The sequence below is a fragment of the Canis lupus genome, chromosome 4 (genome assembly GCF_011100685.1).
Source record: "Canis lupus familiaris isolate Mischka breed German Shepherd chromosome 4, alternate assembly UU_Cfam_GSD_1.0, whole genome shotgun sequence".
NCBI lineage: Eukaryota > Metazoa > Chordata > Mammalia > Carnivora > Canidae > Canis > Canis lupus.
In genome coordinates this window covers 75,127,115-75,154,052 of record NC_049225.1, presented here as the reverse complement: position 1 = coordinate 75,154,052, position 26,938 = coordinate 75,127,115, and the positions used below count along the sequence as shown (strand labels likewise).

The 26,938-nt window shown below is 36.5% G+C and overlaps 1 protein-coding gene across 1 annotated transcript; it reads left to right on the top strand.

Moving 5' to 3' along the window:
• The first annotated feature begins 317 nt into the window (after positions 1 to 317).
• Positions 318 to 25,896, top strand: TARS1 (threonyl-tRNA synthetase 1). The gene is made up of 19 exons (XM_038535394.1): positions 318 to 497; positions 4,996 to 5,076; positions 7,078 to 7,268; positions 10,385 to 10,508; positions 12,049 to 12,170; positions 12,857 to 12,974; positions 13,227 to 13,291; positions 13,380 to 13,458; positions 14,188 to 14,334; positions 15,651 to 15,749; positions 17,057 to 17,223; positions 18,149 to 18,311; positions 18,406 to 18,543; positions 19,396 to 19,473; positions 19,632 to 19,732; positions 19,855 to 19,959; positions 21,482 to 21,554; positions 24,242 to 24,356; positions 25,355 to 25,896. The coding sequence occupies exons 1-19, from the start codon at positions 441 to 443 to the stop codon at positions 25,501 to 25,503; spliced, it is 2,172 nt and encodes a 723-aa protein (XP_038391322.1). The 5' UTR covers positions 318 to 440; the 3' UTR covers positions 25,504 to 25,896.
• The last annotated feature ends 1,042 nt before the right edge of the window (positions 25,897 to 26,938 follow it).

Sequence of the window (26,938 nt, the reverse complement as noted above, 5' to 3'; positions counted from 1 at the left end):
AGCTTCCCAGGGGCTCGGAGCAAGCCCCGCCCAGGCACTACGGTGGCTGCAAAGGTCCCTGACTCACGGCGTGGACGAAGGCGCACGCGCATTGAGGACTTCTAGGCTCAGGGACGGGTTAAAGCCGGCCTCCGCAGGGACTTCAGCGCCCGCAGATCCCTTTCCCAGACCTCCGCTCCGGTTTCCTAAAGGACTGTCACGCAACATGGTTTTCCATTGGTTTACAGGCGGAAGGACCCGCCTTCCCCCGTTGTCGATTGGCTGCCCCTGGATCGGGAGGCGGGGTTTGGGCGCCTTCCGATTGCATCAGCGGGTCCCTTCCGGGCCACGTGGCGCAAGCGCAGTGTTCCCGGAGCCTCCGCTTGGCTCTGAGCGGCCTCGGCTCTCCTCTCGTCCAGGGCGTCGCTTCGGGGTTCCGTGTTCCCGTTCGTGGTGTGTTGATGTCCCAGGAGAAGGACAGGAGCCCTGCAGGGGAGATGGGGGTCGAGGAGAAGCCGGTGAGCGAACTGAGAGGAGCCCGGAGGCCCGCTGGGGCTCTGCTCCGTGTCCGTGGTGCCCGGCTAGGCGGGAAGGAGGAAGCGGCCCGGGCGTGGGGGGCCGAGGGACCCCAGGGGGACTCCAGGGGGACCCCAGGGGGACCGTGGAGCTCCTGGGCGAGTCAGAGCCTCTTTGGGGGGAACGATCGTCCATTTATAAAGTGGGGCAGGACCTTGCAGGTCCGTGTCTAGGTCCATCCCCTTTTTGCAGATGAAGAAACTGAGACCCTGAGTGACAGACTAGCTTGCAGCCGGACGCCTAATTAGAAGCCGAGACAGAATTGGAATCTAGGACTCGGGATTCCCAGCGTAATGTTTTTGATTCCACCTTAGGCGAGAAGAACATTGCAAGACCTCATTTAATCCTAAAGCCCTGTAGGGATGGATAAAGGGCTTCAGTTTAAGGAAGGGAAAACCGAGTCCTTGAGATCTGACCCAACTTACCCACGTTTGGGTGGTTTATAATAAGCGGTGGCGGCCGGGTGACCCCAGGTGACAAACCTTAGAGAGATTACACACTTCCCTTCCTGGTGCTGTAGTTGTGCCTTATCACATTCACACATGCTGATCGTTGCATCTTTGAGCTTTCCCTTTGGTGTCCTCCATCCCTTAGGAACAACCCCCAGGTCACTGTCACACCCACCAGGATGACTTAAAAAAAAAAATTATGATCAACAAACATCATGTATTCATTCTGCTGGAAGATGAAGCTGGGAAGGTGAAAAGGACCTAGTGGCTGACATAGAGGGCTTCACAGCCCTGGTGTATGAGGCAGGAAAACAGTCATTGTGCAGCGTGATCGGCTCGGATTACTGAAAAGAGGGAGCGCCGAACTCTGCTTGGGAAGGGCTCGTTTGAGTTCATTTGGAAATTATAGGAGTCTAAGTTCACCAGGTAAACCAGGCAGGGCAGTGCTCCCCAGGTAAAGGTAGCAAGGGCCGTGAAAAGGCACACCCAGAAGTGCCTGTGAGGTTGCTTGCAAGGGATGAGCCCGAACGGGGAGCTACAGCTCTCAGAAGGACTTGAGATACTTGAAATTGTATTCTACAGGTGAAAGTTTTTAAGCAGGGAAATGTTCGATGTGGATTGTAGTTTTAAAGATTCTGGGGACACCTGGGTGGCTCAGCGGTCAAGCATCTGCCTTCGGGTCAGGATGTGATCCCAGGTCCAGGGATCGAGTCCCACATCAGGTTCCTGCATGGAGCCTGCTTCTCCCTCTGCCTCTGTCTCTCATGAATAAATAAATAAAATCTTTAAAAAAAATAAATAAGGATCATTCTGGCATGGGATGGAAGGTGTGTTGGAAAGAGGTGAGGCCACAAGCAGAGGAGGCTGTTGCAGCAGTCCAAGTGAGAAGTGGCGATGTCTTAGGCTAAAGAGCCTCAGCCCTAACTCTCTGAAAGGATAAGTCACATAGAAGCTACAATTTTCTCATCAGTAAAATGAAGATGTCCTCTAAGTCAGGAATAGAGTGGGGGAAAATGCAAATGTGCACATTGTAAACTGTATAAATCAAATTTAAGGGCATAGTTTTCCCCGTTTATATTTTTTCACTTAAAAATGATATCTTTATTGTTTTGTAACTTGTTTACTTTTTTTTTTTTTTTGCTTAATAGTCTGTATTCAACAATTTTCCATGTCCACAAATATGTTATGCCATTCTTAACTGGAGGTGATGTAAAGCTATCAAATAAATACATAATTTCTCCTTTCTGTAACAGTAATTATACAGTACCTCATATTATGCATTACATGCATTAATTCAACTTTTTCAGTCCTTACAATTGAACTAGGTTCTGTTATTGTCCTCATTATACAGATGAAGAAATAGGCAAAGAGCAAGTAGCTTGCTCAAACCCAATTTTCTGTAACCAGTACTCATAGCTCCAGTGCTGTCCTGCGTCTTGTCACCTGCGTGGAAATGAATCCGGGACAGATAACTCCATCAAACTACATGACTTCCAGGACATACCTCTCACAGCTGTGCCAGTCTCTGGGGTTGAATTTAATTAAACTACACTGTAGGTACTTGCGGTACTTTCCCTTCAACTCCTAAATATCGCGAGGAAGATAATTCTGTAGCTTCCCTTCCCAATCCCAACTGTGTTCTAACTTTTGGATTGAAATTTTAGGGCGCTTTTACGTAAATGCATAATGCATAAACTCACATTTTTGTTCTGTTTTAATTGGAAATAGAGAACAGTCGCCCAACGTTTTCCTAATTGTTGTAGTAAAGACGGAATGGACCTCAGGGTTCTAGAGAAACCTGTTTTAATGTTGTGGCTCTACTCCTTACTAGCTGTATACAAATAAGCAAAATATATTACCTTTGGGCCTGTATTCTCATTTGTAAAAAAAAAAGTATTTAGAACACAAAATCTTTCTGTTAATTTTCTCCCTTTTCCTCTATACCTGTTGGTTTGGCAAATACTCATATATGACCAAAACCAAAAATATATAATCAGAAAAACAAGTATCATTCTTTTTCCAGTTAAACGTGCACAAAAAAAATAAATAAACCTGCATACACCTGCAATTTTATCCTTCCTCTTACCAGGGATAATTGACTAGTTACATTATTTTTATAGTAGAGCATTGGCATATAGAGGATCTTGTAACCCTATAACTTTATTGTTTAGTATAGGCTTTAGTTATGTTCATTATTTATCTATTGGCTATAAGTGAACCTGAAAAGTTTATGAAATCCAGAATCCCGGAGTGGGAGAAGTTTTAGTTCAGCTTGAAATTAGAAGTCATATATTTTTAATTTAGTTTATTTTAAAAATTAATATAAGTGTTACATTTCAAAATGCCCAACGGTTATATGGGTAAATAAATAATGGAATATTATTTGGCAATAAAAAATAGTGAAGTACTAATGTATGTAACATGAATGATCTTGAAATCATGCTGAGTGAAAGAAACCAGTCACAAAAGACCCAAACTGCATGCCTCTCTTTAAATGAAGTGCCCAGAATAGGCAAATACGTAGAAACAAAGTAGGTTACTGATTTCCAGGTCCTAGGGAAAAGGGAAAATGGAGCCACTGCTAATGGGTACAGTGTTTCCTGTTGAGGTGATGAAAGTGTTCTAAGATTGACCTTGGTGATGGCTTAATGAATACATTAAAAACCATTGAATTATATACTTGATACGGGTGAATTGTATTCTGTAGGAAAAGATCTCAATAAAACTGAAAGAAATCAAAGACCACAAACATATAGGAGACTATAATAAAGTCCCCCCCTTGTTCCCAGTTCTTCCCTCAAAACTCCTTCACTGCTGATGATAACTTCCCTCCTTAGAGCGTACCACTGTCAGCACCTGGATGGGTATCATTCCCGTGACTTAATGTGTAAACCTAGAAAAATTATCTAGGTTTTTCCAGTTTAATTGTGTGTGTAAGATGGAAATGATAATAATGTCAATCTCACAGGGCTGTCGAGAACCAGATGTGATTGATTGTGGGGAAGCTTTGTAAGTTGTAAAACTTTTGTAGTGCAGTTTGCTTTAGGATGAATCTGTCAGAGCAGGGAAGTAAGGAATTAATTTCTGCAAAGATATCTTCACAGTGTCCCATAATGCATTTCAGGGTTTCTTGACCTTGTGGACTGGATAATTCTTTGTTTGGGGAGGCTGACCTGTGCACTGTGGGATGTTTAATAACCTCCCCCATCTCTACCCACTATATGCCAGTTGCTGTACTCCCCAGTTGTGACAATCAATGTTAGCTGATATTGCCAGGTACCCGCTACGGGGCAGAATTTCTTCCGGTTGACAACCACCAGTATAGGCCAACTATACTGGTTGCCTTTTTGCACAGGACTTAGTACTTTAAAACTTTCTATGGCTTCATGTACTAATAAGTAAAGTCTACATTCCTTATGGTAACCCCATAGCCTTAGATGCTTGGTTGTCTGAGCCCTGGTTAGTCTTAACTGACATGATTTCAGTCTGTTTTAGTCAGCCTGGTTTTATCATTCTCTCTCATTTTTTTCTCATTCTCAATACTTTTTAACAGTTTACTTCTCCATTCTCAAAATCCAGCCTGTTGAAATTGTCATCTTTTAAAGTCAGTTGTCCTAACTTATTTGACATCTAATCATAGTGCTGCAGCTGTGTTCTTTCTTCCTCTGGGAGCTTCTCACATATGTATGCCTCAGTTTCCCTGGAGAAATTAAATCTGCACACTGTAGGGGTTGGGTCTTATGTTTGCTTCTTTCCTAAGGTCTAACAAATGAAATTCAAGGACTGGAACATTATCAAGAAACTCCTGTCTTATTTTTTAAGATTTGTCTTTATTGCATCGGTGAAAATTTTTAGCCTTTCAAAATCAGATTTACCCCCCTTTTTTGAAATACATGCTAAAATAATATCCTCAGAACTTTCCTGGGTGCAGCATGAAGGAGTGTCTAATTAGAGTAAAATATAAAATCTTATTTCTCCTTTGCTTATGTAGGTTGGTGCTGGGGAGGAAAAGCGAAAGGAAGGAGGCAAGAAGAAGAACAAGGAAGGATCTGGAGATGGAGGTCGAGCAGAGGTGAATGTTTTAGAGCCCTGTTACCAAAGATTGACAGGTGGCACGAACTGTCTCAGACTTACTCTGCGTAAGATTGTAATGGTTTACATGGTACAAGGTGGAACATTCAGGGAGAAGAATTAGGAAAGTCTTAGGGGGAAAAAAAGATCTGCAGCTATTTATTATTAGAAAAGGAAAACAACATTGAAGTATGATTGCAAAATAATCTGGAGTTAGATACGAAAATCAGAGAAAAAGTGTTGGAAGGAAGGGATTGGTAATTAGTTGCAAGATTAGATGCCAGCTGTCCGATCATTTGATTCAGGGAGATATTAGGTGGTAGAGACTTGATGTTTAAGTTTACATTGAATGCACCAGAAACTAAAGAAGGCCCAATTCTTTGACCTGTCTCAGTGTTTCCATGAGGACTTGCTACTAGCGTTTGGTTTTGAGCGAGATCTGAGGCCTCTCAGTTGTAAAGAAATGCTTACAGTTCCCCCCAGCTCACACTAAGAGGAGCTGGCATTTCAAAAGTCAGCCCAGAATCAACCTGGTTTCTGGGTAGTCTGCTTTAGGAGGCAGTTAAACTTGTCTTCCCACTTTATTTTTTGAAGTTGAACTGCTGTGAACCAGGCTTCAGTTTTTGCTTTAGTCATTGCATTTTATTAGAGACTCCTTAGAAGACTACCAGGATAGGGAAGCACAAAGGAGCAGACTCTGTAGAAGTGTACTGTAGCACAGTAAACTGGCTTTACAGAGCTGCTCCTGTTAATGCTGTGTTGCTAAATGTGTAGTGCTGTCATTTACTGAAGGAAGGGTCAGTTTGTAGGTGATCAAGAACTACTAAGTGTTGCTTAGAGCCCTACCTAACCATTTCTCTTAGGTTTTGTCCATTATAGTCCACTGTAATTACGGGGGACATTGTTGATTGTGAATTTTAAAATTTGCAGGTAAATAGAAAAATGCACATTTCCTCATGTTTTTCATGCTTTTGGATACAGTGGTACATGTTATTCTGTCACAGCTTCAAAATTAGCCTGCAAAGAGGAAAGAAAAGGTGCAATTAAAGTACCCTTTAAAAAAAAAAAAGTACCCTTCTGCATAGAGTATTTTAAGTACAAAACATGGTTTTATATGTCTTAAATGATCTGTCTGGAAAATTTGCAACGAGATGTCCAAGACCTTTCCTCCCTCTCTCTGCTCCCATCGCTTATCTACTTCTCTTACCTCCTTTCTAAGGGCAACGTGCGGGAATTATTCTCTGAATTTGACAAGCACTTGCCTTGAATGGAAGCCCTTAAGTCAAATAAGTTGATAGTTGGTTAAGAATTTTAAGTGGATGTGTAGTCTAACTAGCTGCATCAATTGATCATCCCTTGAACAAGATTGAAACAAAATGGTGGGATGCCTGGGGGGTTCAGTGGTTGAGCCTCTGCGTTTTGCCTAAGGTGTGGTCCTAGAGTCCCAGGATCAAGTCCCATATTGGACTTCCTGCATGGAGCCTGCTTCTTCCTCTGCGTGTCTCTGCCTCTCTCTCTCTCTCTCTCTCCCTCTGTCTGTCTTTTACAATCTTTAAAAAAAAAAATTGAAACAAAATGTAAAAGCCATTTTATTTCTAGTATTGTTCATAGTTATGTGTCATTTAGTTAGAAAAGACCTTCAGAGAACATTGTAAAAGGAAAAAAATCACCTTAATGCAAATAGCAAATGGTAATAATAGTTGTCCATTTAAGATATTAATAGCCCACATGTCTATTGTTACTTATATCTTTCTATTTTTTTTATTTTTCTATTTTTAAAAAAAGTATTACAGTAAAAATTGTAAGAAGACCACATTTAATTCCTTTTGTAACCTTAGTTTAAGACAGGATTAAGCCAGTGCTCAATGATTTGGGCAATCCATTTACCATGTTGAATTAGTAATCATAATTTTTGTATTGTCTGTTTTTATTATTTCTTTACTTTTTCTAAAAGAAAACAAGTATTTACTGATCATTTATTTCTTCATTTGTTGTCTTGCAGTTGAATCCTTGGCCTGAATATATTAACACACGTCTTGAGATGTATAATAAACTAAAAGCAGAACACGATTCTATTCTGGCAGAAAGGGCAGAAAAAGACAGTAAACCAATTAAAGTCACTCTGCCTGATGGTAAACAGGTCAATGCAGAATCCTGGAAAACTACACCATATCAGATTGCTTGTGGAATAAGGTATAAGCTATACCTGTCTTGACCTTCTGTTTGTAACTAAACTTTTTTGGTATTGTCAAGTTTTATCTTCATGATATTTTTATGTTACTGTTTGTGTTTTTAATGTTTATATTATTTGGGATTTAAGAGAATCAAAATGATGTGGAGCTTATACTCAAGATTCAAAATTAATTTCTTAGTCCACTGTGGTCTTAATCTTACAAAGGATCTTATATTATTAGCTCTTCTATTTTGATCATAAATACCGCAAAACCAAGTAGACCATGTGTTTTACCTATTTTTACTTGGCTATTTTGATGTTAAAAATGAAGGTAGAAATATCACATGGGAATAAAAAGCTAATATATGACACATGAAAATAATGTACTATTTTTATAAATCCAAAGAATGACCATGTCTGATCTTAAAACTTGTATTGGGTTGGGAAGAAATAACTGAGAATTAGATGCATATTTTGAGGTAGAGTCATCTGATATGATTGGAATCAATAGTTGTTTATAGGAAATGATAAAGATGGGAAAGCATAAATTGATACACATATCTAATACCAGATGTTGGCAAACTGTGGGTCATAGCCTAGTTTTGTATAGCCCAAGACTAAGCATGGCTCTTAAATGATTTGAAAAAAATAAGAAAACTAAGGTGTGACAGGGATCATTTGTGACCCAGTCTGAAATATTAAGCCCCTTACAGAAAAAAGTTGCCAACTTCTGTCTTAAATATTTCAACTTAAAATATGTAAAAATAGATATATTCATTATATCCTTCACCATATTTATATATACATATCTATATGTAATTATTTCTATTCATTTTTCATTATTTCATTCTATGTTGAATTGAACCACCTGCAATCACCATGTGATTGTCAAAAGTGGTTGATTATCATCAGTTTCATGTTGTTGAACATAAGACCTAAAGAACAAGTACATAAAAAGGTTTGGGAACCAACCTGGCTGATTAGCAGTAAGCCCACTCTGCAGCTGGTGAGTGTAGAAGCAGTTGGCTTATGAGCCGTGAATCTTTATTGTGCATGACACTGGTTAGTATTTTTACAAGGAAAATAAAATGTTTCAGTTAATTTGAGCATATTTTCTACCTAAAGTACTCCCACCTTACTTTAAAGGAAGTAAGAAGAAAATTGTAATATCAAGCATTTTTCCTTGTGAGGTTATAAATAACTGGATAGACCTCTAAATAGAAGTTCAGCCTTTCATTTTAGAGGTAACTTTGAAGGGTATTTTGATTAAGATATCCTTCCATTGTTACACGCTGAGATTGTAGCTGTATTGGTATTGAAATTCAGGCTCCTCTTAGTTCAGAACTTCTTTTCTACATTCTTCAGTATTGTCCTCCAGATTACATTATAATTTATTAAATAACCAATTAGAAAATATTTTTTTTGAAAACTGCAAAATTTTGCATAAGGCATTGATCTCCAAGTGGGGTTGCTTATGACATTTTTACAAAAGTCCCATAATAAGTTCTTGCTGTTGGGTAAAGAATTATAGCATGAGTAACAAACTGTTGAAAGGTTTGGATGATGAGTTGTGACTATAAAAGGGAAGAAAAAAGAAGGCGTGCTCCATTTGCTTCAAAAGGTTTTTCTTTGAGGTTTTGTCTTAAATCTGAAAGTTTAGATTACTTTATCCCTTCTTTAGAAAATTCAAGTGATCTAATGTGGTCTGTATATCTGCACATTCTGTAGATAATACAGTAATATCTACATTTTCAAAGGAACTCTGCTTTTAGTGTCTTAAGGCACCATTTTGGACCCTGAGGTAAAAGCTGTTTTCTTCCCAAAGAATATAGAGGACATTAGTCACCTTTTGGTCAATTCTTTAATTTTTGAAAACTTTACACCAATATGATAAAATATATTTCTCCCTGCCAAATAGAAATGTGTATTTTTTTTCATTGTATTGGCTTTATATGACTTTCAGAAGGAAAGAAAACAATGGATGTAATCTGTGGGAAGTTCAGTGAATTTAAAAATGAGATAAGAATTTATGGTTTGTCTTCTGATAGTTCTGTCCTGATCCTCAAGTAGGGGAGATTGTATATACTTGGTTGTACTTACACTGAGTAAGAAGGGAACCACCCAACACTGCATGTTTAGTTAGCTGAAACCTTCTGGTGGTAGATTTATTTAGTATAAAGACTGTAAACTTTCCCTTCATAGTGTAGAGTGTTGTCCGCTTTGGTTGAGTGGGTAGGCTATTATAGACTGTCACTTCTCTAGCTACACATTTAGACCTGTAATCTAATTAATCTTACTCAGTTCTCTAGCTACACAGCTTCCAGAACTTTTCTTAACTCCCATCTCCCCCGTCTGCAGTGCCATCTCCTCTCCTTTTCTCCCTTTCCAGGTCTTCTGATCCTTCAGCCCCTCATTACTTTATCCTCAAAGCCTGACCAGACTAATCTGACTTTGCTTGCTTTGCAGTCCTCAGAATTCCTGTGGCTCTTACACTTGGTGTGGTCTGGTAGTGTGGTCTTAATCATTTGGTGATAGTTCATACTGTATACTCTGTGCTGTGTGTGTAGATGACTTTTAAAATCCATATTATAAACAAGCTTTATTGAATAATCCTTTGTTTTACCTATATGCTTGTTATAAATCATACCATTTTGGTCATTTACAGAATTTATTACCTCAGAGAAAAGATCCATTACAGATTTCAAGTAGGAGGAAGGGCAAAGGAGTCACTCAGTGCCCCTTCTTTTTCTTTTTTGGAGTCTACATAGCTTGGCTTTGTGGAAAATGTTTTTTGGAGAAATGAAAAGATTAATCAAACCGCTGAAAATTGTTTATCACAATTGTGTCTGCTTAAATAAGGCATTAAATGTGAAATAATAGTATTCTGGATTTTTGGGATCCTCTACTTGGTGCATACTGGGGGTTTGTTGGTTTTTCCATTTTTATTTCAGAAACCTATAATATATATATATATATATATATATATATATATATATATGTAATATATGTAGTATTGAGATAGAATAAATATAGTGTTTATTTTCCTATTCTTGTTCTCAGATTAAGTGTTGTACTATAGAAGATTCTCTTTTACATTCTTTTGTTTAAATATATGCTTGTGTGTATATTTTTTAAGTCAAGGCCTAGCTGACAACACGGTTATTGCTAAAGTGAATCAAGTTGTTTGGGACCTAGACCGTCCTCTGGAGGAAGATTGTACCTTGGAGCTTCTCAAATTTGAGGATGAGGAAGCTCAAGCCGTAAGTTTTTATTCAGTAGTCCCTGAATTTCAAGATAAAGGTTCACGTTTTCAGTTTGTTCCTGCTCCCACTGTTAGTGGGTATAGAGTTTATTGGTGTCTCATTGTCATTTCATTTTTCATTTTAGGGAGCAGCATAAGAGAGCTTGCCTTGTGTATTTAAGAAGTGAACTTGACTAAATTTATTTTCATTACTGGATATTTCAGAGATAAAAAATTTCTGGGATTTTTATTAAACTTTTATTAAAAATTGGTAAAGCAAGTAAACATTGATTCTCTACCCTGTCAGTCAATACTTAAGCAAGATCTGTAGATTTTACAAATAAAATGGAACATTTCTTTAAACTACTCTCCTTATTAGAAAATTAATTTCCCTATTTCCCTCATCTTAAAATACAAATCTGCTGAAAACACTATGAAAGTCAGCCTGCATTTGATGTCAAGGTTTTCTTCTAATTTCTCCATGAAAGTATACCGTATAAAGAGAAATAAAATCTTTTGTTTTATTATCGTAGTTTACTATGTGTATCACTGGTTTTCAAATGTATTCTACATTCCTTAAGTTTTAATGAAAACTTTAAAAATCCGTTTAATACCTTACAGATTTTAAGAATATAACTTTGGATATATTCTGACTCATCTGACCACCTTAAAAACCAAGTATAGATGACCCCTGAATGATATGGGTTTGAACTGTGCAAGTCTACAAGTATATGGATTTTTTTCTATGAATAAATATCTATAACTATTTTTTATAAAGTAGATATATTTCTCATATGATTTTCTTTTTTTTCCATTTTTTCCCCCATATGATTTTCTTAATTTTTTTTTCTAGCCTACTTTATTGTAAGAATACAGTATATAGTATACAAAACGTATGTCAATTGACTATGTTATCAATAAGGCTTCTGGTCAACAGTAGGCTATTAGTAGTTGGGTCTTTAGAGAATCATTAAGTTACACTAAGATTTTTGACTGCACAGAAGGTCAGCATCAGTAATCCCTGCATTGTTCAAGGGTCAGCTGTACTGCCATTAGATTTCAGTGTCCATATGTTTGTTCTTATGTTTTATAAATGAATTGTGGGACAAGTTACAGCAACTTAGTTTGAGGCTGATAAGGAAAAAGAGAATGTAATTCTTAAGTAATGTTCCATGGCTCCGTAGTGGCCACAGCAGAGCACATGGGATGTGGGATATATAGACACGTTGTCTCAAAAGATTCTAGCTCATTACAGTCACTAAGTTACATTGTGAGTGGCAGTTGTTTTTAGGGTACAGAATCTATCCCCTTTAATTAATGATGCTTATTTGAATTTAATTAGTTTGGAAACAAACCAGATGATCTCTAAAGTACATAAACAACTTAGTGGTTAAAACTTAAATTATTTTGGCTCTGCATAGAATCACACTGAAGTTTATATATTTATAAATTTAGACTTTTCATGTCTTGGGCTTATTTATAGTAAATTTTATATATCTTTTTCAAGATAGCCATATTAATTTATAGCATATATGCTGAGACCATCCCATTTTTTTCAGGTATATTGGCATTCAAGTGCTCACATAATGGGTGAAGCTATGGAAAGAGTCTATGGTGGATGTTTGTGTTATGGTCCACCAATAGAAAATGGATTCTATTATGACATGTACCTTGAAGAAGGGTGAGTTATATAACTGAATAAAGGAAAATAAATTGTGAATTATTAAGAGTCCATTATTTTTAAAGAGTTCTCAATAAGGAAAGAATATCAAATTTATTGCTTAATAGTCACCAAGTATTTCCACTATCAAAAGTTGAAGTGTTGTAGTAACTTATGAAGTGCTGGTAACTTATGAGAGCTCTGTTGTAGATTGATGGAGGTAGAGCCCTAAGATAATGTCAGGAAGTAAAATGAAGCCAATCATAGAGGTGGAGGGATGGTTCACCAGTGTCTATAATGACCAAAATAGAAGTCACTGAAAATATAAAATATGAAAATAATAATAATATCTAGTTTAAAATTTGAATATATGGGACCCTTGGCTCAGCGGTTGAGCGTCTGATCATGCCCTTCAGCCCAGACAGGGCATGAACCTGAAGTCCCGGGATCGAGTCCTTCATTGGGCTCCCTGCATGGAACCTGTTTCTCCCTCTGCCTGTGTTTCTGCCTCTCTCTCTCTCTGTATCTCTCATGAATAAATAAAATCTTTAAAAATAAAAAATAAAAAAATAAAATTTGAACATATGATTCAAGGGACTATTTCTTTATTAAAACTTTTCATTTTTTTTTTAAAGAAATAGTCCTCCAAGCTACTATGGGAGTAGAATAGAGTAGATGGAGATTAATTTTACTTCCTTTTCCTTCAGGGGTGTGTCCAGTAATGATTTTTCTTCTTTGGAAGCTTTATGTAAAAAAATCATTAAGGAAAAACAGACTTTTGAAAGACTGGAAGTAAAGAAAGAAACCTTACTAGAAATGTTTAAGGTAAGTTAAGTTAATGGTCTCCACTTCAGTATCACTCTGTAATGTTACTTGAAGTTGTCAGGGGTTTTAGTGAATTAATTTGAAGCCTGTTCTTTTCTTTAGAAAAATGTAACTGTTTTTGAAACATGAGGTATTGACATATTTATTTTCCTACAATGTTTCGATAAGATATATTTTGAGTCATTTTAGCTTTAATATTTAAAGATAGAAGTTAAAGGAAGGTTTTTTAAAAATAATTTTTCATATTTTTAGTACAATAAGTTCAAATGCCGGATACTGAATGAAAAAGTGAATACTCCAACTACCACAGTCTATAGGTGAGCATGTCAAATCTCATTAAATGTAAATAGCTGCTGTATATGTCGTTTTAAGTCTTTGTTAAAATTGCTTTCATTTTATCTCTAGGTGTGGCCCCTTGATAGATCTCTGTCGGGGTCCTCATGTCAGACACACTGGCAAAATTAAGACTTTGAAAATACACAAAGTAAGCAATGTAACTTTAAAAACTATATGAATGTATATATCTAGTATAGGTATATGTTTAAACTTCCTCTTAGTTTCTCTTTCTGCCTATTTTTCTGTTGCAAGTGTAAAGATGGATTGACTGCTTCCTGGCCCTAGTCTTTTTTAGCTGAAAATCAGAAGCAGTGACTTGACTTACCATTCATCACCAGAGCCCATGAAGTGGCTCATGGTGATGGAACTTTAGGGGATTCACAAAAATTACACAGTCATGGTTCTAAGAGCTTTTTGAAACTTACGATTAGTATGTGCTTTTGCCCTTTGTTTGTCTAAAGTAATAATTACTTTATTTATGCTTTTTAACCAAACTAGTCCTGCTGGGTTTTGCTGGATTTTTATGACTGAACATTCAAATGCACTTTAAAGTAAAAGAATAAATTGAGTAATTTCAAGATATTTTTGTTGGTTTATTTTCCACTTAATCTTGTGGGAGATACCCTTGCATCCCTGTTTGTGGAGTTGTGGTTTGGTAGGTATTTTTGAGGGAATTAAATGGCCAGCTTTGTACTCTAGCCCAGCCTCAGAGCAACTGTGAGATGTATAGTAAGTGTGCACTTACATACCATTTTTCTTATCATAAGGACTACTATGAATTTGACTCAGAGGCCACTATAAGAAATAACATCTAATTCAAAATAAGTGAGTTATTAACAAATTTGAATATTGTTTCATGGTTAATCTTTGTTTTCAGAATTCTTCCACATACTGGGAAGGCAAAGCAGATATGGAGACTCTTCAGAGAATTTATGGCATTTCATTCCCAGATCCTAAAATGTTGAAAGAATGGGAGAAATTCCAAGAGGAAGCTAAAAACCGAGATCATAGGAAAATTGGGAGAGTATGTTTAAAGAATAATAATGTTTCTAGGCTGAATTTTATGTTCATTTGCATCTTAGTTGTATTAAGTACTAGGATTTCCTTTTAAAAAGATGAGGTAACTTTCCAGTAGTTATTGTGCTGTATGCTATATAACCATAAATCACTTACTGATTAGCTTACTGCTGTCTTACTGTTTACTGTCCACATTATCTTTCTAGGATGTGCTTGGTACCACACTAGTACTCCTTTTAACTACTTATATTAAGAACAAATACTGATTACCTAGTTTTCTATAAAAGAAGCATAGTAGTGTTTTATAGGGCTGGGAGTTATTTTGGAAATTTCCTGGTCTCACTGATTTATTTTAAAGATGTAGAAACTGATTTCCCCTAAAATTAATCTATTTATTGCCCCAGATGACATTGCAAGTCACCAATGGATACTATGGTGTCAGTTTCTTTATCTCGCTACCCTTCAGTGTTTTCTTTTTTTTTTTTTTTTTTTTAAGATCTTATTTATTTATTCATGATAGACATAGAGAGAGAGAGAGAAGCAGAGACACAGGCAGAGAGAGAAGCAGGCTCCATGCTGGGAGCCTGACGCGGGACTCGATCCCTGTACCCCAGGATCGCGCCCCAGGCCAAAGGCAGGTGCTAAACCGCTGAGCCACCCAGGGATCCCCACCCCTCTGTTTTCTAAGCTGGAAGTTAGGTTTTATAAAAATATACCTTTCTAAAATTGAGTTTACTCTGTGCCATCAACTATTCTTGTCTCTTGATGGCTTGAGATAAATTCCAGTGGTAAGGAAGCATCAACAGTTGGTGGGGCCCCTCCGTGAGGATTCTGGGCTTTTGTGGGGTAGTGGTAGGCAAGAAAGTAAGGGCATGCTTTTTGCCAAGACCCAAAGTCAGGCAATTTCATCTACATCTTCTCTTCCATTATCATTGTTATTTTTCTGGTCTCTGCTGCTCCTACTTTAAAAAAAGAAAAAAATAATACTCATATCTCAGATCTTTGAGGAATTAAATCTACTATGACAGCTCCTACTGTGGATAGTTGAAAAGAACTAAGACCGCTGCTCCAGGTCATTCTTGGGTAAACTTGATTGGATTCAGGAATGTAACAGTCAGAGAACATACTTGTGCAGAGTTGTAAATCCACTGCAATTCTATGCTATTGAATTGTACACCAGAAATGTTGACAGTATTTTCTTTGATTCAGGAATGACATATTAAAATATGAGCTATTACAGTAGTATTCTGAACGCAGGAACACTGAAGTTTATGTTGATACTACATGCATATATAAACATTCTTTTGCTTTTCTTTTACTTAGGACCAAGAACTATATTTCTTTCACGAACTCAGCCCTGGAAGTTGCTTTTTCCTGCCGAAGGGAGCATACATTTATAATACCCTTATTGAATTCATCAGGGTAAACCATATTCATTATTTTCTTTTGTAAATTTAAGATAGAAGTTGATTATATTAAATAAGTTCCGCCAAAAGGAAAGTTAATCTTGTATTTGAGAGGAAACATTTAAGAGAATAAAAATGCAAATGAGAATTTTCATAAAATGTTTAAAAAATTCCTTCCCCCTGGGGCACTTGGGTGGCGCAGTCAGTTAAGCATCTGGACTCTTGATCTTAGCTCAGGTCTTGATAACAGGGTCATGTTTGAACCCTACATTGGGCCCATGCTGGGCATGGATCCTACTTTAAAAAAAAATCCTTCCTCTTAATACATGATTTTGTCCTTATACATGGGTACATAATAGAGAAGCTAGTGACCTTGAAGTGGGACCTGCAACCCTTTACATGGGAGCTCTGTACACTCTTTGTATTTTCCTCAAAAAAAACAAGTTAGTCTTTACATTGCTTTTTAAATTCTTTATATGAAGTCTTTTAGGCTCAGGTTTGTAAAGAATAATACCGCCACCACCTGCATACTCCCCACCTGATTTACCATACATGTATGTTGGGCTATATTTGCTTCAGATTTTTTTTAAAGATTTTATTTATTTATTCATGAGGGACACAGAGAGAGAGGGGCAGAGACACAGGCAGAGGGAGAAGCAGGCTCCTCACAGGAAGCCTGCTGCGGGACTCAATCCCAGACCCGAGATCACACCCTGAGCTTAAGGCAGACACCCAGCCACTTAGCCACCCAGCATCCCTGCTTCACATTTTTTTTTTTATTGAAGTAATACTTGTAAAGAAAAAAGTTCCCTTTTAGAACCCCTTTTGATCCATTTCCCTCTTTTTCCTAGCAGAAACTCTTCTTTGAAGTTGGCATAGATTCATGTTATTTTATATCTACCTCATACATATGTGCCCTAAATTTGTGTTTGTGTAGTTCAGATTTACATACATGAAGTCTCATTTTGTATCAGTCTGCCTAATGCAAAAATCATAATATTTTTAAAATCCTGTTTATTTTCACTTGTTACTTAATTCTATTCTGTAACTACCATACTATGCCGATTCCTTTATTGATAGACACTGATGTACTTTCTAATTTTCTTATATTACTAATTGTACTAGAGTAGCATTGTTTTGATAGGCCTCCTTATGTATAGGTGCAGGAGTTTCTTTGGTGTATACCTCCAAGTGGAATTTCTAGATTATAGCATATGTCCACCTTGAAAACTTCACTACATAGTATAAAATTGCTCTTTAAATTTTATTCCCACCAGAAGTATGAACTTCTATTTCCTACCTGTTATGTTTGTTTTCTCACAGAGTGAGTATAGGAAACGAGGATTCCAGGAGGTGGTCACCCCAAACATCTACAATAGCCGACTCTGGATGACCTCGGGCCACTGGCAACACTATAGCGAGAACATGTTCTCCTTTGAGGTGGAGAAGGAGTTGTTTGCTCTGAAACCCATGAATTGCCCAGGACACTGGTATTCAGCGGCTTTGAGTTTCTATCAAAGTTTCCCATGCTGCAATTTGTCCTGCGTTGCTCTCCCTCCTTTGAAAGAATTTCTATTTAAAACAAATTATGGAATCAGAAGAATATTTAAATGTAATGTTATTGTACTACCATAACATCTTTCATGCCCACTTAGATCCTCAGATATGTAGACATTCAAGAATGGTAGTGGGGTAATAGCAAATGGGCGGAATATAAAGCAGGGAGACTGAATGCGGACATAGCAGTTCTCTAGATGTTTTTTTTTTTCCTTAAACGTTCTTTTAAAACTTACTGCTAATGAATTGACTTCCTTGGGAGATTTTCCTCACTTTGCAGCTGTTCCACTTTCTATCCTTGAAAGTTAGATGAAGAGAGGCTTCAGGAGAAGACTAGGGAGCTGTGGCCACCACTGGCTCGGTCTGTACAGCTCCTAGCAGTGGGGCCTTGACGGTGAGGGGTGAGAGGAGTCTCCCTGAGGGAGCTGGGTTGTAAGTCAGGGAACCAACTAGGTTTGTTCTTAGTTTTCCCAGATTCTCTAAAGTTGCTGAAGCATCTTCAGACTGACAGAACTGAAGCAGTTTTAGGAGTGACAAGAAAGCACAGTCTTTGGTTTCCAGTATATTAAATGATTAGTATGGAACTAAGATTTTTTTTTTTTTTTATATGAGCACTGAAAGCAGCCTTCAAATTAATGGAAGTATTGAGCACAAGGATTTGACTCCAGACCCATGGGAATCCGTTTTTATTCTCTCTTGGTTGTGTATTGTTGTATTATAATTTATTTATTTCTGCAAGTGCTTACATGAAGTCCAGAATTTGAGAAATGTTGTTTATATGTATAGCCTTTCATAAAGTAGAAAAGCAGTTTTATTCTTGGAAATTAAATATCCATGGGTTTTCATTTTCTTCTTCAGCCTTATGTTTGATCATCGGCCAAGATCCTGGCGAGAGTTGCCTCTGCGGATAGCCGATTTTGGGGTACTTCATAGGAATGAGTTGTCGGGAGCACTCACGGGACTCACGCGGGTACGAAGATTCCAACAGGATGATGCTCACATATTCTGTGCCATAGAGCAGGTATTATGAGACTCTGGGATAAAATATTTTGAAATAATTGTGAAGAAAGTCCAGGAAAGTTACTGTTGTCTTTTTTCTTTTTTTTAATATAAAGATTGAAGATGAAATAAAAGGTTGTTTGGATTTTCTACGTACAGTATATAGCATATTTGGATTTTCTTTTAAACTGAACCTATCTACTCGACCAGAAAAATACCTTGGAGATATTGAAGTATGGAATCAAGCTGAGAAAGTAAGTGGTGTTTTTCAGCATGCTTGAATACTATTGGACTGAAATTAACTTGTTCCAAGAAACACAAGCCTCTTTAAATGGCTAAAAGCAAAGAAAATGGAAATGGCTCCTGAGTTTGAGCAAGTTAGTTTATGTATGATTTTATGTTAAGTTATGCTAAATAACTTCGGTCTTCTAGCTGTAACTTATAAAAGGGTAGAATTGGAGAAAGATGGTCCAAAGATAAAAACTTCCAATCATGAGAACAGATACTAGACATCGAGATGACTGTAGCGAACACTGCTGTGTATACACAGGAAGGTTCATCAGAGAGCAAATCCTGGGGGTTCTCATCACAGGAAGAACATGTTTTTTTTCTCTTTTTTCTTTTTCTTTTTTTTATTTTTTATTTTTATTTTTTAAAAAATATTTTATTTATTTATATGAGAGAGAGAGAGAGAGACAGAGGCAAAGACACAGGCCGAGAAAGAAGCAGGCTCTGTGCAGGGAGCCTGACGTGGGACTCGATCCTGGGTCTCCAGGATCACGCCCTGGGCCAAGGCAGGTGCTAAACCATTGAGCCACCCGGGCTGCCCTCTCTTTTCTTTTTATTGTGTCTGTCTGAGATGATGGATGTTCGATGAGTCTAAGTAAATGTAAATCAGACCATCGCGCTGTACTTTTTAAACTTACACAGTGCTGTATATCCGTTATGTCTCAGAAAAAGGGATTTGTGTGTGACTGTGTTTAGGTGGACAGAATTCTAATGCAGAGACTAGGGACTCATAAAACTAATCACAGTGTTTTTTTAGTCTTAGGCTGGAACAGAAGTTGCAGATGACGAAAATAAAAATCATTTTGCTTTATCCTTAGCAACTTGAAAACAGTCTGAATGAATTTGGTGAGAAGTGGGAGTTAAATCCTGGAGATGGAGCTTTTTATGGCCCAAAGGTCAGTATAAAGTGTATTTGAATAACATGATTTTTATGTTGGGGTGAAGAAGACCTACTTTAAATTAGAAAGCAAGCAAACAAGCCTGTCCTGTTATAACACTGAGTTAGCTTTAATCTAGGCAGCATCTTAAAAATAACTCAGTCTTTACTTCTTAGATTGACATACAGATTAAAGACGCAATTGGTCGGTTCCACCAGTGTGCAACAATCCAGTTGGATTTTCAGTTGCCCATCAGATTTAATCTTACTTTTGTAAGGTGAGTTTCTGCTGTCTGCTCTGGGTATTTTGTTTTTAGAGGAATATAAAGGGATATATATGTGTGTGTGTGTATATATATATGTACACATATCCACATTAAAACATTTTTTTTCTATGTAGCCATGATGGTGATGATAAGAAAAGGCCAGTGATTGTTCATAGAGCCATCTTGGGGTCAGTGGAAAGAATGATTGCTATCCTCACTGAAAACTATGGCGGCAAATGGTAATTTTTGTCATTGTTTTTGTCTGGACAATGTAAATTGACTTGAAGAAATGTCTGCTGTTCAGTTTAGTTTTGTGGTAGAAAAGGAGATGATCTGATTGGTCACTTCTAGTTAATGGCAAGTGTTCACTAAGGAATCCTAACTGAAACCGAAATTTTTGCTTTAAGAATAATTATTAGTAATTATTTTTATTTCAGAACTCCATTTGTTTGAATGTTATATAATACTTTCTAATTAGGAGTTAACACAAAGAAGCACATTTGTTGTTGTGGGATTAATGTGGTTTTGATGTTTTTGTCTGAGTGAACAAAAGTAGGCTTTGGGCTTACCTTGTTGAGTATTGCTGATTATAATCAGTGGGTATTTTGACATCCTTTGGAAGCCAGTTACATTTTTAATTGGAAGTACAGAATCCAAACTGATCAACATTTTTTGTCTTGTTACTACAAGATTATGCTTTTGTTGGCAGGGGATGAGCACATAAGTTCCATTTTATTTTTAAGCTGTTTTGTCTGGGCCCACAATTTGTAAAGGCAACTGAAAGCCACACAAGGTGATAAAACACCTGTTTTGTAGAGTCTGCCGTATTAATTGTATTGATGCAAAAGTTTTGTAAAAATGTAAATCTGTTTTATCTTCGTATTGTAGTAATTTCAGTTTTATTTGTAATTTGGTTAGTTTGGACATTAAGGGGAGTTTGTCATACTTGTCAGAGAAATGAACTGGAGAATCTCTCTTCAGTTCTGTTTCAGATCAAATAGGGAAAACATTTTATACATGGTATCTAGAGAATAGGGCGATCCTCAGCAGATTGCTATGTCAAACCTGTGATAGGTGGTTTAAAGCCAGTTCAGGTACAATGTAATAAAACAATTCAAAATAGAGGAGCAAGGAAGAGAAACACTAGTCTAATATCTGCATCAAAGAGAGGATTTGACACATGAAATACTCCAAAGGTGGAATTACAAATGATCAGTTTTTAATAAGTGAAAACAGGAGAACACAGGGCAGTCAGGCTTGCAAGACTCCAGACATAATCAAATGAGGCGCTGCAGGTGGCAGTCTACCTTTGAGGAAAGAAAAAAAAAAAAAAGATGTGAGAACACTCATTTTTATCCAATACTGTCACTAGTTATCATCAATTACAGTTTGTTGAATCCTGCAAAATGGATCTTGAATACCTGAAGGCATGGTCTGGTCCATGTCCGCCATGAAGAATAATTAGTAAGATAATGTTAAACAGTGAATCACTAAATGTAGTTCTTTGTTAACCCCTCTGGCAGCTGGTGCATGGGGTTCTGTTTCCTGATATGTTGACATGCAGGGCATCATCCCTGCCCTCAGTGTGCTTTGCCATCTGCCTAGCAAATCAAACCTTAGTTTTCCTGAGTTAAGGTTCCCTTTCTGCTCCAGAATCTGCTCCCTTTAGTCTTTCCTGGATATTGGGGGGTGAGGGGAGTTTTTTAAAGTGGCCCTTACATATTTCAGGAAAATATACTGATAATGATATTTCTTTGAAAGGCCCTTCTGGCTGTCTCCTCGCCAGGTAATGGTAGTTCCAGTGGGACCAACGTGTGATGAATATGCCCAAAAGGTAATCCTTAAAAACAACTTTTCTTTCAATTTAGAATCACTCAGCTTTTCAAATCTCCTAAGCTATACGTATCCTTGGTAGATCAAGCTGCCCCTGGTATAGAGAAATGTTACTATTTCTGAATAGATCACATTACCTCTTTCAGACTCTTCTGTTACATGATCAGAAGACATAATTTGGATGGTGTTTTATATACTCTTGTATATTTTAGTGTTTAGTATGAAGAAATTGTGTGAATGCCCCAGTATGATATGTAATTTCAGATGCATAATGCAATTTAAGCAGCTCTTTGGAAGAGTAATTTTGCTTCATATTTGTAATGTAAATTTCTTCAATTATTTACAAATTTTTTTTTAGGTTTATGGAATGCCATATGCATATTTTGCCCTACCCATCAAAAAGCTACTAACAGATACGTAAATAGCTATTCATATACTTTACACCTTATAGACTAGACCAACAATCTGTTCTGTTGTAGGGACAATTCCCTACTAAGGAATTTCAGATCATTAAAAGTTGTGCTACAATTAAGCATTGTTTCATAATTGCAAGCTAAAAGTAATAAACTGGCTAGTTAAAACACAAATCTAAATACCAGGGAACAATATTGTAACACTAAAACCATGATGGTTCTAGATCATCAGAATAAATTGCAGTAAGGTCTTAACTGTCTTAAAAAATTCATGGACATTAGATCAACTGAAAAGCAAACCATTCAGACATACTATATTTCTGCAATTGCACACAGTAGTTTTGGTTATCGATGATGAAAATCAGTTATGTTCTATAGTTAATTGTTCTTTATCTTTTTTGCATTATGAAAGCTCACATGGTAGGAGAAAAGTCTGTAATTAAATAACTTATTTCTCAACTGGAGACAGTACTGACTTGCCCTCATTCCATCAATGGCAGGGTGGCATTTGGAATTACACAGGGATGGGGATTTTGGTTATCTTGCGTGGACACCGGTCGGGGAGCACTTACTGATACTGAATGACCGGAAACCAGAGGTGCTAAATAGCCTGTGATTATCATTCCACTTCCTCAGTTCCAGAGTAGTGTGACTCACGTGCATGTAAGGGCCCATGTTAAGAAACTAAAACACTAGTGCTTTATTCTTTATAATAGGTTATAGGTGAAAGTGCAGTCTTATCTTGGTACTCTTAATAAACTGTGTAAGAACCCTTCTGAAATTTGCATAGTTAAAAATCCCAGTAGAATTGGTTAATGATCACTTCGACGAAACAACCTATTAGTGAAATAAAAATGGTTTATTCAAACCTTTTTGTTCTATTAGTGGTAATTGGTTGTCAGGTAGATGAAAATTTTAATCTAGTTTAATTTAACTTACAATTAATAAAATTTAGTGTTTTTTTGAAAAGGAAAAATATTGAAAACATTGTTTGCTATTTAATATACAAAAACATAGATGGTAAAGTGGAACTGGTATCTTTGAGGGGAGAAAAAAAGACATGGAATAATCTCTAATGTAGATTGCCAAACTTTAGATTCCTGGAAGTTTATTTCAAGAAATCTCAATTTTATCTGGCTCTTTGATTTAAGAGGATTTCTTTGTAGGCTGCCAGGGTGACTCAGTAGGTTAAGCATCTGACTCTTGATTTTGATTCATGTTGTGATCTCAGGTTTATGAGATCGAGCCCTGCATCTGTTTAAGATTCTCTGTCTCCCTCTCCCCCTAAAACCCTCCCACCTCTGCTTGCATGCTCTCTATTAAAAAAAAAAAAGCTTTCATTTAATCAAAAAGTATCTGTTCAGAAAGAAAAAAATTCTCTTTTAGTATTTCTTAAACATGATTATTTTCTTTTACTTAAATTACTATTGTAGAGTTCTATTTTGTTTTTCTTACAGAGTTCTTTTAGATCACATAGTTATTAAATAAATAAAATATTTAAAAAGTTATTAAATAATTAGTGTTAAAAGATATTTTATTTTATTTTTTAAAGATTTTATTTATTCATGAGAGACACAGAGAGATAGAGAGGCAGAGACACAGGCAGAGGGAGAAGCAGGCTCCATGCAGTGAGCCTGATGTGAAACTCAATCCCGGGACTCCAGGATCACGACCTGAGCGGAAGTCAGACTCTTAACCGCTGAGCCACCCAGGTGTCCCTAAAAGATAATTTTATGCGGCAGTTTATATTTCATTCTCTAGAAACATAAAAAGCTATTAAGATGCTTTTGGCCTATTTTTGGTGCTATCAACATTTTATTTAAAAATGTTGCATACACAAATGACAGCAATGGCTAAATTCTTGTTACCAATTTGCTGCCTATTTGAGAGATCAGAAACATTACATTCTGTATTCAGCTGGACAGCCATCATTATGTATTAATATGGAGACTGATAAGCAGTTTCCTTGGCAACTATTTAGGGAACTTAAGATATGTTTGCAGAAGGATTTATTTTCTTTTGTAAAGAGGTGATTAAATGTAGCTGATTACCTGAATTCTGATTTTTAAGGATTTTCTGAAACATTTACTTCAAGAGCAAAATACATATCATTTTAATTTTTGAAAATGAAGTCCCAAGTTAATGTATGTTCAGTATATCTAATAGCATTCTTTTAAAAATATTTGCATGACTACCCAAATCACATGTTAAATAACTTAAGATCAAAATATAGTTCTTATCTTAGATCTGAAGAATTCTGTATCTGTTTAAATAGGTACGGCAACAATTCCATGATGCTAAATTCATGGTGGACATTGATCTGGATCCGGGCTGCACGTTAAATAAGAAGATCAGAAATGCCCAGTTAGCACAATATAACTTCATCCTAGGTAAGAAAGGAAACTTAACAAAGAAAACCTGCCAAACCTTATGAAAACACTGAAATATTAAGACTTAACCTTAAGAAAATTGTGGTTATCAGTTTAGTTCCTCTAATCCAGATTCTTAAATAATAAGTTTGTTCATTTGTTATATCAAAGGGAAATTTTGGTGTGAAAAAGAATAATCTAAAGGCTTGTTTAAAAATCTTCTTTCCTTAAAACAAAAAAAAAAAAACAAAATAAAACTTCTTTCCTTTTATCTCCTATTCCTTTATATTGTAAGTTTTTATTAAGACGGCTGGATTAAGTAAGTACTGTGGTTTGAAGCATTGTAAAGGGATATATTCTTTTAAATGAAAAGATTTTTAAATAGGTCACCCAACTATACATAGTCACCTGAGCATTTTATTTTATTTTTTTCTTAAATAGATTTTTTTTTAGAGTACTTTAAGTTTGTAGCACAACTGAGGAGAAAGGACAGTTACCTTGTATACCTCTTGCCCAAAATCGACACAGCCTCTTCCACTACCAGCATCCTGCAGCGAATGGGTATACATATCCTTACAGAGTCCACAGATTACATCAGTGTTCACTGTTGGGTTTTGTACATTGTGAGTTTGGACAAATATATAATGACATGTGTCCACCATATGGTTTTGGACAGAATTATTTCACTGCCCCCAAATCCTCTATGCTGCACCATGGAAAACACTTGCTCTTAACCACAGGCAACTGAATTTTTTTTTAACTGTCTCCAGAGTTTTGCCTTTTTCGCAGTGTCCTATAGTTGGAATCCTACAGTATGTAACCTTTCTCGATTAGCTTCTTTTGACTAGTAATGTGCATTTAAGTAAGATTTCTATGTGTCTTTTCATGGCTTGATAGCTCATTTGAACATTTCAGTGAATCAAAAGCTATAATGGTGGCTTTTAGGTCCTAGGATCATTTCTGTTCGAATGTTCAATAAAATCCTTCCACCTAACAAAGCTTTGTGTCTTTTGTTTTAGTTATTGGTGAAAAAGAGAAAGCCAGTGGCACCGTTAATATCCGTACAAGAGATAATAAGGTACATGGAGAGCGCACAATTTTGGAAACCATCGAGCGGCTGCAGCAGCTCAAACAGTCCCGTAGCAAACAGGCAGAAGAAGAATTTTAATGAAGAACCTGACCCAGATCGGCTCAGTGGGAAAAGAAGAAAAATGTTTCCATAATGTTAATTTTATACTCTAGAAAACATCAATTTATACTGAATTTGGACTAGTTGAGCAGTGTCTGCATAGGTGCAGGATCAACCTATTTTGTGACCTAGACAGGTTTTAGACAATGTGTATTTGAAGGAGGTCATTAAAAGAGACATTAAAATGATTTTATTTGTTATATAAACACTGGATCACTGGAAATAAAACATGAGGAATGCTATAATGTAATGTGGGAGAATATTTTTTATAAATTTAATGCAATTGAAAAATAAAAATTTTCAGATTTGATTAAAGTAAAAGACCAGAATTAGATGATGTTGTAAAAATAATAAAAACTTTAATTCACCTAAGTTCCAATGCTGTGTCCTTCGCATACATATATACCCGCCTGGAAGAAATTGTGTGATTCAATATTTATCTCTTCCATGTTTTCTAATATGATGTCAGTTGGGGGTGATGCTTCTCAGGCATAGGATGGCATCTTTTAGGATGTAAACCATTAAAACCAACCATGGATCTAATATAAAGTAGATTTGCACAAATTTTTAAGATGAAGATAAGTCTTTAAAGAAATACATGGGACTGGCAGACTGCTCTGGGCCATAGCCTCCCTGGTTATACGAATTCCCAGTCCTCTCATAAAGGATAATTGTTGAATTTTCTATCAATCGGTAAATGATGATTGGGTGAGCACCACAAAGTAAGGAATTCCTTATGTGTATGTATATTAATTCCTCTAACAGCCATCTTGAAAAGCCTCTCAGTTCTCTAATGAAGTCACTTTGCATAGATGAATCCTCACTTTAATAAAGAAGACCTTTAATCATAGGGATTATTTTTGAAACTTTATATAATAAAACCTTGCTTGCAAATGTCTTAAGACTTAGCTTTTGATGGGTTTGTAACGAACTTTTATATCTATCTTGAGAAAAACTATCTATCTGATACAGCTTTGCAGTCCCAAGTCATGACACCAAACTTTGCAATTCATTTTAAAAGTGTATTTGATTTTTATTTCTTCACAATTCATTTTATCTTAATTTGAATTTTTCTTCAGTTTGAAAAAATTCATATTATAAAATCATTGTAAATGGTTTCCATAATACACAGTCCAAAAGCCAACCCTGGTTTGGCTAATTTTTTTTGGTACTTAATTCACACAAAGCAACAAATGGGTTATATATTAGGGATTCCTTTGAAATGTGTAGAGAAGCTTTATAAACCTCAGAAGTTAAAAGATCTAAAAGTGTAATAAAGACAGATTGGCAAGACTGGGAATCAAAGAATCCTCTTTGTAACTGACACCTTAGCCTCACTCAGTCCTCGATCTTTAGGTCTAGTGGAAACATTAGGTGTGGCACAACCCTCTAAGAACTCTTAGAACTGGGCACT